Source organism: Mirounga leonina, unplaced genomic scaffold, assembly GCF_011800145.1.
Source record: "Mirounga leonina isolate KUSES-001 unplaced genomic scaffold, KU_Mleo_1.0 Mir_447, whole genome shotgun sequence".
Lineage (NCBI taxonomy): Eukaryota > Metazoa > Chordata > Mammalia > Carnivora > Phocidae > Mirounga > Mirounga leonina.
In genome coordinates, this window is record NW_023270757.1 from 6,218,423 (window position 1) to 6,231,623 (window position 13,201).

The following is a 13,201-nucleotide window of genomic DNA, read 5'->3' on the forward strand; positions in this document are numbered from 1 at the left end:
TTTATTTATTTATTTATTTATTTATTTATTTATTTATTTATTTATTTTTGAGCACGGGGGCAGGAGGGTGGGCGGTTTGGGGAGGGAGAGAGAGAATCTTAAGCAGGCTATATGCCCAGCACAGAGCTCAACACAGGGCTTGATCCCACAACCTTGAGATCATGACCTGAGCCGAAATCAAGAGTCGGACACTTAACCAACTGAGCCATCCAGGTGCCCCCATGACATAACTTTTTAATCTCTGCCCTAAATATTCATTTTTCTTAATAACTGGGATGAGCCATGTTTTCTTTATTAAATTGTTTTATTTATTTGTTTGTTTATTTATTTATTTATTTATTGAGAGAATCTTAAGCAGGCTTCACACCTAGCATGGAGCCAAATGCAGGGCTCAGTCTCACGACCCTAAGATCATGGCCTGAGTCAAAATCAAAAGTCTGACTCTTAACCAACTGAGGCATCCAGGCGTCCCTAAAATGTATCTTTCTAAAAGTATACTGTTTGGGGCACCTGGGTGGCTCAGTTGTTAAGCGTCTGCCTTCGGCTCAGGTCATGATCCCAGGGTCCTGGGATTGAGCCCCACATCGGGCTCCCTGCTCGGCAGGAAGCCTGTTTCTCCTTCTCCCACTCCCCCTGCTTGTGTTCCCTCGTTCACTGTGTCTCTCTCTGTCAAATAAATAAAATCTTTTTTAAAAAAATAAAAATATACTGTTTGTTTGAATTTGGCAATGACCAATTTTCTTGAGAATAAAAGATCATAACCTAATTTTTTAGAAAAAATATAAAGAAGAATATATGAAATAATTTAAAATCAATAAAGTCTTACACAAATTTTTATATTATTAATTATATGGTTACTAATAATAATTACTACTTAATAAGTATCTTCTAAATGCCAGCCACTTAACTAAGAGCTTTACATTTAATCCTCTCAACCACTCCTCTTTGAACTAGGTTTTATTATTTCCATTTTACAAATGATTAAACTGAGTTTAGAAAGGTTAAGGAGCTTACTATTAAGAAGTAGTGAGTGGCCTAGTCAAGATTTGCTACTAGACTGGTTCCACTCCAAAGCTCATGTTCTACTGACTCCTTCGCCTTATGTTTGAATTAGTATGAAAGAATTACATTGGTATGGCAAGCGCTATGCTAATAAATATTATTAGCATTGATAATAATGATAAGAGTCTGGTGTAATCTTAATAATTTTAAAGTTAGTACACATATCACATCAAAAATTCACTTTTTACTACAGAAGTTTCTTTGGAAACACATTTCAAAAGGTAAATATAATAAGCACCCTATCGTTAGGCAGGTATAGGTATAATATGGTGTAATAAATGACATATACAACTAGAAGCGTTTGCTACTCCTATTGAAGTCTGGAATACTCTCCATTATTTCAGAAATGATTCTGAGATGCTATTACTTGTGTTTATGGAAATTTTCATACTAAGAATCTTGTCAAATTACATACTTTCACCTGCTACACACCCCCTTAGACATCCCATTAATGCAACTGTTGTCATATTTTAACAGCAAAAGACCCAAAACTATATCCATAGATGAAAATATGGAACCAAGTCCTACAGGAGACTTCTATCCGTCTCCGAATTCACCAGCTGCTGGAAGCCGAACATGGCATGAAAGAGATCAAGGTAAGCGATGACGGATTCCTCTGGGGACATCAGAGTAAGATGTCAGCTTGTTTCAGAAGTTTCCTTTAGTCAAAATTTCATCATTGAGTCAATATGGATGATATTTTCTTCCTAAAATGATTGCAGTAAAATTATTTTGAAGATACTGCACTAGTCACCTGTCATCAAAGTTATAAAAATCCCTTATTTTCTGTGTTGGGCTTTTTCTCCCAGACAGAATGATGTTTTAGAACCACCAATTGTGCATGTGACCGATTATGGTTTGTCTGCATTCGTTGACCGGATTGAAGCCAAACCGCAAGGTCTGAGTCCATTAGATCAGTCTGCTACTCTGTATGGGGCGTTTCAGGGAGGAACCACACTTCAGCAGGTTGCAGGGGATAGTTACTGACCATTCCCATTTAAAGGAAGTCATAATTCCCTTTGGAAGTCGGTACAGCATAAACAATAAATTCAAGTGTAATATAACAAACTTCATGTCTGAGTCAATCTGGTTGTTCCTTCTAGATGAAACTATGACCCACTTGTAGGGCAGCTTCGGGTGAAAAATATAACTTTATAGGTATTATTTGGCTCGCTAAATTCAGACTTAGCTCTTTTTCATTCTTAAAGTCTGTCGGGTCAAATATATTTCATCAGACATCCTCATGCCTTTTTGCCGCAACTAGCGAGAGATTAGTAAGCATGGAAATAAAAAGAATTAACTAACTGCAATGTCTTGTTGGTATGTATGTGTGCAAATACGATTTATATCATCAGCACAAAAAATAATTGAAAATTGTCTTTTAAATCAAATTTTACAGTTTACTAAAAATGTAAAAAGAAAAATCTCTTTATCAATGGTTTTTAGCCCATGACTTGCGTGTATGTTTCTGAGGCTGGGCAGCTGTATACTAGGTTATTTCAGGAGGCAAATAACTGAAGCATAGGCAGTTCAAGCCAAAATCAGTTCCTTATTCAGGACTTATTTGCTGTTGCACATTTGAAACAGGGCGCCTGGGTGGAGGGGGCATCGGGTGACTCAGTTGGTTAAGCAGCTGACTCCAGATCTCAGCTCAGGTCTCGATCTCACGGTGGTGAGTTGAAGCCCCATGTTATGGGCTCCATGCTGGGTGTAGCACCTACTTAAAAATATATATATATATTCCACTAGGAAAAAAAAGTAGTGAAAAATCTTCATGGAGGCATTGGACTTTGAGTCAGGTGGGTCTCCTTTAACCTGTTGAGATTTTTAACTGGTAAAGAAGGGAGCAGAGTTGTCAGAGAGAAAACCATAGCCAAACACTGTGTGAGAGTAAGATTCAGAATGATGTGTTGTACTGTGTGGCTGGACACTGTATAGAAGGAAGTAAGGAGAGGTGATGGGTCATTTTGCGGAAGGATCTGAAAATCAGCTGGAGAGTTTGGGCTCTGAGATGACCCCCCACCCCCGCACTCCCCCATGCCCCCACCCCCCAGCCCTTCCAAATCTATTCTTCAAACAGTAGACAAAATCTCTATAAAACATAATAACGTGGTATTACTCCTCTGCTTAAATCTTTCAGTAACTTGCCACTCCTCTTAGGTGAAAATCAGAATCCTCTCGTGAGGGGCAGTCCCCGTTCCTTGCTGTTGTTTCTTGCACTTTAGCTTGCTGCTTTGTTAATATTTGGGAAGGCAAAACCCAAGACCTTCCTCTCAGCCATGCCCTCTGGGATTCTCGTCTTCTAGCTCTTCATCTCGCAAATTTGGGGGCATCTTTCAAGCCCCAGCCTAAATTGATTAATTCCAATCTAAATTCGGTCTTCCTATTTTCCTCTCCTGACACCCAGTAGTGTTCCTTCATTGTTCTCATAATAAATAGTTATGTACTTGTTTGTGGGATTCATTGTCTAAATCCATCTGCTCTGTGAGGGCAGGGACCTTATGGATTTGGGCTATTATGTAACCAGCACCCTGGTGCATAGTAGGGGCACACACGATATGTGTTGGATAAATGAAATATTGATAGGCACAGTATCAGTCTCATTAGTGAAGGCAAGAACTTTCACCAGACTTGCAGAAATAAGAATAAAAACCAAATTCTCGACCCTTTCTATTTTATTGCTTGTTTAACTGGTATTGTCAGTTTGTTTTAAACAAAGCCATATTTTCCTCTTGAGAAAATTATTCTGGAAAAGATTCTAATGGTAATAATAACATTGTGAATGTGTGGGAATGGGTGTGTTGTTCAGAAGTGTAGGTGTTCTTTATTATAGAGAGTGTCACTTTGTAAAAATTGATTCCTCTTTCAGCCTATTGAATAAAGGCAATCTCAAATCATATTATAAAACATTTTTGAAAAGTAGAAGGGAAACTGTCATTCTTCCTCTTTGTAAAATCATTGTATTGTCTTGGTGATTTTCTTTTGTCAAGATGACTAGAATTATTGGAGAAGTCTGTGAGGGCATATTTTATTAAGAGTAAGGAAGAATGATCCATTCTCAAGTGTGCTTAAAAAAAATACTCTGTCACTTTAATTCTGAAGACCCTGAAGACTTTGTAATGTGCACAATAAGCCATTGTGGGAAGAAGTCTTGAACTACAATAAAAAAAAAATGAGGGCAGTACAGTACGATCTTTATAAATTTGCTAAGCCAGATGCAGTCCTTTTGTTCTTAGAAAATTGCTTTTTTTAAAATTTGCAAAATAAAATGCCCCATGGTTGTTCTTGTCCGTCTTCAAATGTTCTTCAGACACATTTGGCTGTCACGAAGGGGGTATTCTAGAGGGCGTATTGAGTACCACTCGATATTTGTAATGGATTTAGTACATGTCTTATACTTGTTTCTCCCACAAAGCCCTGCACTAATTGGTAATCAATAACTACTTATTGGTTAATTAAAATATGCTTGTGTTTATAATTGGCAGAAGTGTTCAAAATTTACCATTAATTATTTCCTGGGAATGCCTTATTCTGGTAGTATTAACTTTGCATTAAAATCTACTCTTGGCCATAGCCCTTAGCAATACTGATTTTTGAAATAGAAGAATCAAAGATAGCAAAATTATGGACAATATATGGCATTCTACTTTCCCTCATAATCTGAAGCACCAACCTAAGCCACTGAAATTTTTTTCCAACTAGGCCAAAATAAAGGATATAAGATAGCTAAATTAATATACTCACTTTATTTTAAAAAGCAATTAGGCAAATTTTTAATGCAAAATCTAGGTTCATGTAATGACAAATATTTATGTACCTATTAGTAGTTTAATGGAAAAATATCTTTATTTTAGGGTATTATAAACATAATTAGTTATATTTGTATGTTCGTTTTTTTTCCTCCACAACACAGAAAAGTTATGATGTCCTATAAAAGAATTATAATTTTTAGTGTTGCGGAATAGAGACATGAACATTTTAAGACTGAGCATTATGTAATAGCATTAAACATTTGGTAGGAATCTCTATAATTTACTTAACATTTCTCCTGATGTATAGTGAGGAAAATTAAATTTATCAGCATCTACATTATGTAATACTCATATTTTTATTTGTGTTGTTTTACACATAGAGAAGGAAAAAAGAAAACTGGCTACTAACAAAGGGCTATATAACCACTGTTACATTCTTTTCTTAGATTTTAGAATATTTTTTCCTCTTTAATCTCTTCTATGAATTTCCTAGTCTTAAACTTTCTGACTGCTTCTACCTCTGTTGAAAACTTTGGTTTTTTTGGATACGGTGTTCTACCATTTTCAACTTTAATGGTTAAATTAATAGAACCAGATGAGCTTATCAGTGTGCATGCTAACAACTTCCTTTATTCCAATACCACAGAAAAAATACCATCTGAGACCTTGCGTACCTTAATTTTTTTCCACCTGAGTCAATTCAGAGACTCAATTCCTAGTTGATGTATTTTTCTTGAAATCATTAGAGTGCTTCTTTGTAACTTCTGAAAAAAGAGGAAAAACAAGAGCTAGGTCTTGGTTTTTCCTCCAACTCCAGTTACTTTTATGGGACTAGATCTTGTATGTTAATGCCTAGGAATTTAACAGACTGACAAATAGTATGCTTGGACATTTGAAACAATGCTTTATCAATATCAGTATCTTCCACTGCTGATTCATCTAAGCCTCATCTAAGGCTCCTGAAACTCTATTTAGTAGACACTTATGATACAGTAAATATATTTGTAATATACAGTGGGGCTTTCTAAGTGGAAAATTTAGCAGCTTCACAGTCTGATGAGTATTTAAACGACTTATAATCTTAGTTTTATAATATGTAAATTCAAAAAGACTTGTATGCAGTAAAATTTTATTAATTCCTACACATTTAGGATTTGGGATAATTGGACTCAATTAACATTTATCAAATGCCTGTTATTTGCCAGAAAGTTTTCTAGGCATTGGGCACATAAATATGAATAAATTAAATTTCCAGGCCTTGACCTGCTGAGCAGAAAAATGGTTTTTTACTATTTATGAAAAAAGGTTCTTCACGGAGAATAAATCATGTAAGCCAGACTAGGAGGGGACTGTCTCCATGCCTCAGAACTAGCTTACCTTTAAGCACTATGAGAAGTAAATCTTTATGCAAAAGTCAATGAATTGGTATGTTAGCACAAACTAGCACTACTTAGCGGTATATTGGTATGTAATTACAATTTTAAGGGTAGTTTAAAAATGCATACTGGACTCTCAAATAAGCAATATTTGAGGCATCATGTTCTGGTTGCTATGACTACTAGGAAATAACACTCACACTAATTTAAAAAATTTTTAGAGTTCTGTCACATAAATAAGTCTCTTCAGTTAGTCTTCTGAAATTTTAATAGATTTCTGAGCCCTAGAGATTTCTTTCTAATAATTTTTCAAACGTTCTCACTAGTAATACAGTTTTAGATGTTGTGCTGAATGTTAGTTTGCACTTTTTAAATAGAGTGCTAGGAGGATATAGTGTTAAATAGCCAATGAATTAAACCAAAAATCTCCAGGGAACACGGGCTAGAGAATAATAATGCCAGCCCAGCATCATGAGTTCAACCAGGCACAGGAAATAGAGTGATAGAACCAGAATCAGAGACCAGCATTTCTTAGTGTGAATTTAAGGAATGTTAATAAGCACGCTAGATACAAGAGCATTCAGCTGGGTTTAGAAAATTCTATCTGAACAAAAATGTAAACTTTTTTCATTCATGATTGAATTTGTGGAATGTTTAATGTACTGCCGGGCACCATCAATGTGACTATCCATGAGTGGATATTGACTGATTTGTGTTTAAGTTTGTGAGACTTCAGGACCTTTTTTTTTTTTTTTAATTCAAGAATCTATAGGGAAGAAAGTTCTAGGTTCAAACTTTGGAAAACAGTGCTCTAGCCCAAACTACAGTCCAACAAATGATATAATCTCAAAATGTCTGTAGAAATATGGGAGCTGGGTGAATGAGCAGCTTTTACAAATAGTTGAATAACTACTATCTGGGAGTTATTAACATCAAATGAAGCCCTAGAAAATGGCAAGGCAAATGCTTAGTAATCTTCCTGGAAGAATTTTTAAGCCCCCTTTGGGAACCAGAGAGAACACCAACAATTCCTTACATTCTTAAGGTTTGTATCACAAGGATTAAATGTCAAATGTTCAAATATCAAATTTTGAGCCAGACAAAATCAGAGATACAAGTGATTTTGATGAATAAATGTGAAGAAATGGCTTGAATTTAATGTTGAAGTACAATTTTTAAGGCTTTTTTGTTGTTGTTGTTTAGCCTATTATTGAAAATATCAAAAGTGAACGATTTACAGTTCCTGCCAAACTTTCCATGAACCTCTCCATGTATCACGATGCCACTGGAGAGCAAACTCCAAGGATGCCTTTAACATGGTGTATTTCATTTTCTTTAGCTACACCGCTATAGTTGAAAAGTCACAACAGGAGCATCCTTCAAACAGAAAGGAAAACAATAAATTATTGGTGAAAGCTTTCGTCAGAATTCCTCACATTGCTTACTAATTAATAGAAGCTTTCGTTCCTTTCATGCCTTTTAACCAGGAAGAGCATTTTGGATGGGGCAAACCTGGGTCCATGTTAGAAGGACCAAGACTACTTAGGAGGGGAAAGTTATACTCCTATTTCTGTGCTCTGGAGACTTCATGACTTGAAAATGTAGCATTTTGCAGAAAAACCACAATGGATAATTAGTTTGAAAAAATAACAGCTTGCTATTTAATGCTGGGCCTCTAGATTGATAGAACACAGCCTAAAATAGGAAAGTGGAAGGCCCATGGGAGACAGTGTACTTCAGTATAAAAGCGTGCCACACAAAGTTTCTTGGAGTGGTAAAAGATTTATTTCAAACACTTTTACACAGTGATGTCATGTTTAAGTTTATTTTGAAGTAGGTTAGAAAGCCAGTTTCTTTTGAGTGACTATATGACGAGTATCTCACACAGTAGGAGATTGATTTTTCAGAGATAGAACACAGATTATTAGAACATTTAGCAGGATGTGGTTCAGGCTCCTCATTTTATACAGCTAAGCAATCTGAGGATCAGTGAGGGGCTGTCTTGTCCAAAGTGTCCAGATAATGAATAGCAGAGCTGAGGTCGTCTTTTTTAAAGGCTGATTTTTTCCCCCCCATTATCCTGCAACCCATCTAGAGAAGAAATATATAAACTTACCTCTTTAGGGAGAAACGGAGAAATAGGAAAGTTTGAATACTGCTTAACATGTTCTGGCAGATGGACAGTTTTTCCATGGAATTTCATGAGTCTGTTAGATCTTGTGGAACTTAAAATGGGAGTGTAGAGGTGATTTTGTGAGTTTTCAGGGTTCTGGAAGAATTGTCAAAACAAAATTTTGAGATGGTAAAATGTATATCTGCTTTTTTAAAAAAAATCTCTTAATTTTAGTGTCATGATTAGAAGTTTTGGAACCAAAAAAAAAAATTGAAGCTATGAGTGCTTGTGATAGATAATTGTGGAGAAGAGCTTTGGATTGAATGTTTAAGCATAATGTTTTAAAAGCTTTTTTGTTATGGAAAATGTTCAAGCAGAGAGCAAGCATCATAAAGTGAACTTGCATGTGCCCAGCTTTAAACTGTCATCCACATTTTGCCAATCTTATTGCATTTACTGTCTCTCAGTTTTTTGAGATTTGCTTAAAAGTAAATCCAGACATTATGTCATTTTACTTATAAATACTTCTGTTTCTTATAGACAATGACTTTTATTTTTAACACAACCCCAAGACTATTATCAATGTAACAAACGTGACAATAATTTCTTAATACTACCTAATATATATTCCATGTTCAGATTCCCCAGAATATCTTATAGGCTATTTTGTTTCAGTGAGGATCCCAAATGGTCCATTTACCATATTTGTATTTTCAGCCTTTTTTTTTTAACCTATAATAGTTATAGTAACTGTTTTTCTTTATTAACCATTTTTATAGTAACTCCTTTTTGTATGTCATTTATTTGTTGAAGGAACCACAGAAATTTAAAATTTTTGTTCAATGAGTACATATAAATGAGGGAAACCAGATCCCCCTGCCATTTGTGGCTATCATTTATTGAGCACTTACTACCCTTGAGGGCTGGGCCAACACTTTGTATTTTGCTTTTCAACCCTATTAAAAAAAACATTTTATAGTTCATTAAACTAATCACGACAGTGATTAAGAAATTTGACATAAATTACACAGATGATAAGTAGCAGAGGTAGAATGGGAACACTTGTTCGTTTAGCTGTAGAACCCATACTATACACACTGCCTTCCAAACAAGTCATTGTGATGATACGATCTGCAAACTAGTTTCAAAACCTCTATCATGTTTTTCCTCCCCCTAATGTATGAAACTTAAATACAGATAAATGCACGATAATATCAGAAGGGTTCATGGACTCCAGGGATTCATGAGTGCAGTCCTTGGACTGGACTCACGTTAAGAATCTCATTTCCATTTAATACTGACCTGTTGTTAATAAATAATCTTAAAGTCTTGAGGTGTCTGGCTGGCTCAGTTGATAAAGCACGTGACTCTTGATCTCGGGATCATGAGTTCAAGCCCCACATTGGTCCTACAGCTTACCTTAAAAAAAAAAAAAATAGAAATAGGATAAAAATAAATAAATAACCCTAAAGTCTAGAATATCATATATAAATATATGTGATATATAAATATATAATGATATATGATATATATAAATATATGTGGTATATGATATATATAAATATGTGATATATGAAAAAATATAATATATAAGTATATATAATGGTTCTGTTTCAATTTTTTGCCTTATGCTTGGAGCACTATAATGGTGACCAGGAAACTCCAAGTACTAGTGTGGCCTTAAACAAACACACTTAATTTCAGTAAATTTTGAATTTTCTCATCTGTAAAATAACAAGAGTTGAAGACTAAGGTCCCTTCATGTCCAAAATTCTAGATTTTAAATTAACTGAATCAAAGAATTTTTAGATCTTCAGCTACTTGAGTCTTTAAGCTTTCATTAACATGGCTCTCTTTGAAAATTCAGAAAGTTTTCCGATTCCTAATTTTTTTTTTAAAATGTTTATTTTCAATACTCTCTTTGGATAATGCAATAATTGGGCTGTTTATGTGCTTGGAGGCACCATATGTTTTGCTAGCTGAGGAATGTGCAGCTCTTCAAAATACATGTCCTGTCCTGGTACAACAAATGATTGATAGAGATTGAGTTATTATAACAGAACCTTGTTATGGGATCAGTGTCTCCTACTTTGAAAATAAATGACTCAGCCAGACGGCAACATTTATTTTCTCTAAATGACTAGGGATGTAGCAATAGGAGACCATTATCCTGTGACAATATTCTGTTTCATTGACATTATCTCACAAATGTAATTGGTCCATTACTAAATAGAGGTTTTGTTACTGATCAATTTCACGTGATTTCTAAAACCATTAGGATAATAAATATGCCATCATAGTAATTTCATTGACAGAATGTTCTTTTTTTCTTCATTTACATTTGTTAGAGGAAAAATATAGATTTAGGTTGAACTTAAACACTACGATTTATACCGGTTTTGACTACTTTTCCATTAAGAGAAATAGAATATTGTGCCGAGTAATCATATTTGCATTGAGCTGCTGAACTAACGACCTTAACATTTTCGTGATTTTTTTCTCTACCACACTAAACCACATCAAATCATAATTGTTCCTAAGCAATTAGTTTACTACCTCAATTTAATGATTTCATTTGAAATAAGTTCCAGATCATTTCTAGGACTTTCCTGTAAATCCACTAAAGTAACACATCAGTTAAGTCAACCCTAACCATTACCAGCATGGATAATAACAGCATTAGTAACAACAGAAACCTTGAGATGTCTTGTAGCATAAATGTTTCTAAATGCATGGCTTTTCCCCAAATGTTCTCCTCTAAAATCTCATCTGTAATCTTGTTAAATTAGAACTCTTCCAGTATCTTTCTGACTTTTACAGTTAAGGTTACGGTATTGATTTTATTTTATAGTCCATGGCTCTCAGATGCTTAACACTAATAAGCCTCTATAGCCAAGAGGTTTTCCCCAGAGGCATGGTGAATAGCAGCTATTGACCTATGCCAATACTTAATAAGGGACTAAAATATACTCGAAATACTACATAATTGTGTGGTGTTTTTCCTCCTTTCAAATGAGGTTTTCTGACATTACTCAAGACACTTCGTCATTGTCTGTCTGTTAAAATGAAATTGCTTAATGGACAAAAGCATTTTGAAGTATTTTTAAAAAACAGTTTTCATTTAGTCAGTATTTATTCTTTTAGCACTGTTCTTCATTATTCAAAGGGTTTTTTTTTTTTCTTCTTTTTTTGATGTCTCAGGAAGGTGTTTGTGAGCTTCAAAGGGGTTTGAGCTTTAACTTTGTATTGGGTGTAGGTGTAGCCTGGAGACTTTTTTTTTTTTTAATAGAGATGTGATATAGACTTGTAGTAACATGCAGCTTACTGTGCTTGGATTGAAATATACAATAGAGAGAGCCTTAAACTATCACAAATGTTTTAAATTGCTGAAGAATACAGTAATATGCACAAGTGTAGTTAAGATTAAATAACTCAATGATTAAAGTAAGAATTTTCACTTATTTAACATGAAGGCTACCATATTTTCTCCTTTAAAAAAAGAACTGATTTCATTTAAAAAAAAAAGATTGAAAAATTTAATTGAAGATGCTATCTTATCTCCTCTTAACGTAGCTTGCCGTTTTTCAGAGTTATTTTAGAGTGTGATAAATGTAAATATCTATATATGGAGATACTTTCTTAACATGGCAGCTAATTATTTTTTTGAATCATCTGGCATCATGATGAAACTACTGTAGTGGGATTAAGTCCATATGTCTTGTCATAACATTCAGAGCTTTTTGTTAACTTGGAGTGTGTAGGAAGGATTTATTCACATTTGCCACACAATCATAAAATTTTACATCTAGAAGAGTCTTAGAAACAGATATTCAGATATTCTCTTTTCTTCACTTGTATTCTCAAAAATAACACTGTTTTGCCTTTAGCCAACTAAATAGCAAATGTTACATTTAAGCGTTTCATTGTATATTTTTGCAACATCCATTACCTAACACCAATAAGGCATTTCCTTACTTTAAGAAGGAAATAACTAAGAGGCACCTGGGTGTCTCAGTCGGTTAAGTGTCTGCCTTCAGCTCAGGTCATGATCCCAGGGTCCTGGGATCGAGCCCCACATCCGGCTCCCTGCTCAGCGGGAAGTCTGATTCTCCTCTCTCTCTGTCCCTCTCCCCGCTCGTGCTCTTTCTCTCTCTCTCAAATAAAAATCCAAAAAAAAAAAAAGAAGAAGAAGGAAATAACAAGTAATATAACAAGATCCAACACTCTCCCCCCATTTATAATACTCTGGAGCACAGGTAGTATTCCCCCCCAAATATATATTTTACCTTTTTTTTTTTTAATTGTAACAGTAAAATTATTTATGGGAGTTTTGGAAAAACAAACTGTCAAATATATAAAGAAAATAAAAATCACCTATAATCCTACTACATAGATTTTTATAATATAATGGCATTTTACCATGTCATTGAATTTCTGCTTTATGATGGCTACATAATATGCCACCCTTTGCCTAAACTACACACTTTTAAATGTCTCCTTTGCTTATGGATGTGTAAGTAGTTGGCAAGGTTTTATATACTAAAGACACAGTCATCATCACCTTATGGGGATCCTTGTGCTTAAGCCTGAGTATTGTGTCTAGTTCTACTCCCTGTCCCCAAACCTAGCAGACAGTCAATGAAATTATGTTAAAGGAATAAATACATCCCTACTGCAGAATTACTGAGTTAAACATTGTCCATTTCTAAGGCTGTTGACAAATTATTGGTACAGAATCTAGGAGGGTCTCATAAATTTGCATTCCCACTAGCGGTGCCTGGGGGGTTTAACTCCACTGTCGTATCCATAATATTTAAATGTAGCACATGGCTCTATAAGCAGTATCTATCTATCTATCTATCTATCTATCTATCTATCTATCTATCTATCTATCTATC

The 13,201-nt window shown here is 34.7% G+C and overlaps 1 protein-coding gene across 5 annotated transcripts in view; it reads left to right on the plus strand.

Annotated features, from left to right (window-relative positions):
• NFIB (nuclear factor I B) overlaps nucleotides 1-13,201 on the plus strand; it is a 235,200-nt gene that overhangs the window by 170,954 nt on the left and 51,045 nt on the right. For all 5 annotated transcript variants that reach the window (XM_034987974.1, XM_034987976.1, XM_034987975.1 and 2 more), the window contains exon 6: nucleotides 1,540-1,658. In XM_034987974.1, the coding sequence (XP_034843865.1) occupies nucleotides 1,540-1,658 (119 nt within the window). The remainder of the gene's footprint in view (nucleotides 1-1,539; nucleotides 1,659-13,201) is intronic.